At 34.9% G+C, this 1,630-nt stretch overlaps 1 protein-coding gene across 1 annotated transcript; it reads left to right on the forward strand.

The window, feature by feature from the left end:
• The first annotated feature begins 551 nt into the window (after positions 1–551).
• LOC109592464 (uncharacterized) lies at positions 552–1,624 on the forward strand. Its single transcript, XM_020007900.1, has 5 exons — positions 552–564; positions 617–907; positions 1,098–1,154; positions 1,204–1,256; positions 1,311–1,624. The coding sequence occupies exons 2-5, from the start codon at positions 718–720 to the stop codon at positions 1,581–1,583; spliced, it is 573 nt and encodes a 190-aa protein (XP_019863459.1). The 5' UTR covers positions 552–564; positions 617–717; the 3' UTR covers positions 1,584–1,624.
• The last annotated feature ends 6 nt before the right edge of the window (positions 1,625–1,630 follow it).

Genomic DNA, 1,630 nt, shown 5'->3' on the forward strand with positions numbered 1-1,630 from the left:
CTTCCACTAGCACTCCACGTGTATTGCTTGCTTCTCCCGACTCCGAACTTTATCTAGGGCTAATCTAGGGCCTAACTCCTTTACTTTCCCCTCACTTTTCCCATAAATAAAAGTAACTGGTAAAGACTAAGAAAAGAGTGCTGTTCAGTAAATCAGTTCTAAGGCCCCTGGCCTTGGGGCAGCTTCTTTTTATGGAATTATGGCCACTAATCAAGCATGTTTAGGTATTCATGTGGTATTATGATCTGACCATAGACTATGATCTGACATTTTGATTTTTACTGATAGATATTGGTGACTTGATTGATGTTATTGACTTATTGAAGAGATGTGGCTTCCCAGAAACAAAATGGTATGAACTTGGACTGAGAATAGGACTAAAGAAAAGTACACTGGACGTCATAGAAAAGAATCATCCTCATGATGTATCTCGTTGTATGACAGAGTGCCTCTCCCAATGGTTAGGTAGAGCTGATAATGTTGACAGTAGAGGAGGAACCAACTTGGACTCACTGTCAGATGCTCTACGATCTATGAATGAAACTGCTGTAGCTGAGAAGTTAAGTGAGTCAACCATAACTGTATGTAACTATAATCATTGTATTTTCTATCATAGAACATCATGTTCTTATTAATATTTTTAATAATCGTCATACTGTCCTGTCTCAGTCTCTTTGTGATTCTGTTGCTATTGCTTGGTTACTTTATGCTGAACATATGTTAACACAAGAAGCAGTTAGTAGAGTGGTGTCAGCTAGTCCCTCTATTCCTAATCAACGTGAGGCTCTATTAACTGCTGTCAAAGGAGCTGTTCAAACTGATCCCAACAGTTTGCATACATTCGCTAATGTATTGTGTACAATAAGTACTAATGTATCACTAGGACAAACTATACTGGATGATATTAGTGAGTATGATAATTATGAACTAGATAATATAATTTTAACAACAATGACGATATTACATGCATATCAAAATAGAGAGACAGTTTGATGATTTATGTGAATAATTGAATATGTGAATGGGAAACACGTTTCCCTTGTTAATTATTAATTAAAACTATTGACAACTGTTTGTTCATTATTATGTATTCTTAGGTAGGTATTTTCCTGCTCCTGATGATCATGATTTACCAGCACATGTAGTTCCACATGGTAATAGTTATTAATAAATAAATATTCGGTTCACTCAATGAATTTTTAGCTGAGGCACTTATTCCTGTTCATAAAGATTTGCTAATGAGCTTCATCAGCTCAGTAAGAACATCATATGGAACAATGTTTTATCATGTTGGCAAAATTATTCAACAGAAATCTCTTCCTTTAGAAGAAATAAAAGAGTTTATGTCTTTTTGCTGTAGCACTGAAAATCTTAGAAAAAAAGTTAAGCAATGCACTGATATTTCTGCTGTCTTGCATCTTATTCAAGATGAGTGCTCATTGACTGATATTAAGCTGCTTTGTAGTGTAGTAAAAGAAATGAAAGTTGCGGAAGCTACAGAATGCATTGAGACATATGAAATGGAGTTAAAAGAATTTTGCAAGTCGCTCTCCATCAGTCTTTCCTTAAAAAAAAAGGTTTGATTTTGTTAAAAGTGAAACAGTTACTTTTATTTTTGACTGGGAGCCTA

This window comes from Amphimedon queenslandica, unplaced genomic scaffold (genome assembly GCF_000090795.2).
Source record: "Amphimedon queenslandica unplaced genomic scaffold, v1.1 AMPQUscaffold_5116_Cont22909, whole genome shotgun sequence".
NCBI lineage: Eukaryota > Metazoa > Porifera > Demospongiae > Haplosclerida > Niphatidae > Amphimedon > Amphimedon queenslandica.

Excerpts from the sequence above, each read along its gene's own strand:
- LOC109592464 (XM_020007900.1), top strand. The coding sequence starts at position 718 with ATGTTAACACAAGAAGCAGTTAGTAGAGTGGTGTCAGCTAGTCCCTCT. Across the intron at positions 908-1,097 it reads AACTATACTGGATGATATTA|GTAGGTATTTTCCTGCTCCT; the intron begins GTGAGTATGATA and ends ATGTATTCTTAG. Across the intron at positions 1,257-1,310 it reads TAATGAGCTTCATCAGCTCA|AAATCTCTTCCTTTAGAAGA; the intron begins GTAAGAACATCA and ends ATTATTCAACAG.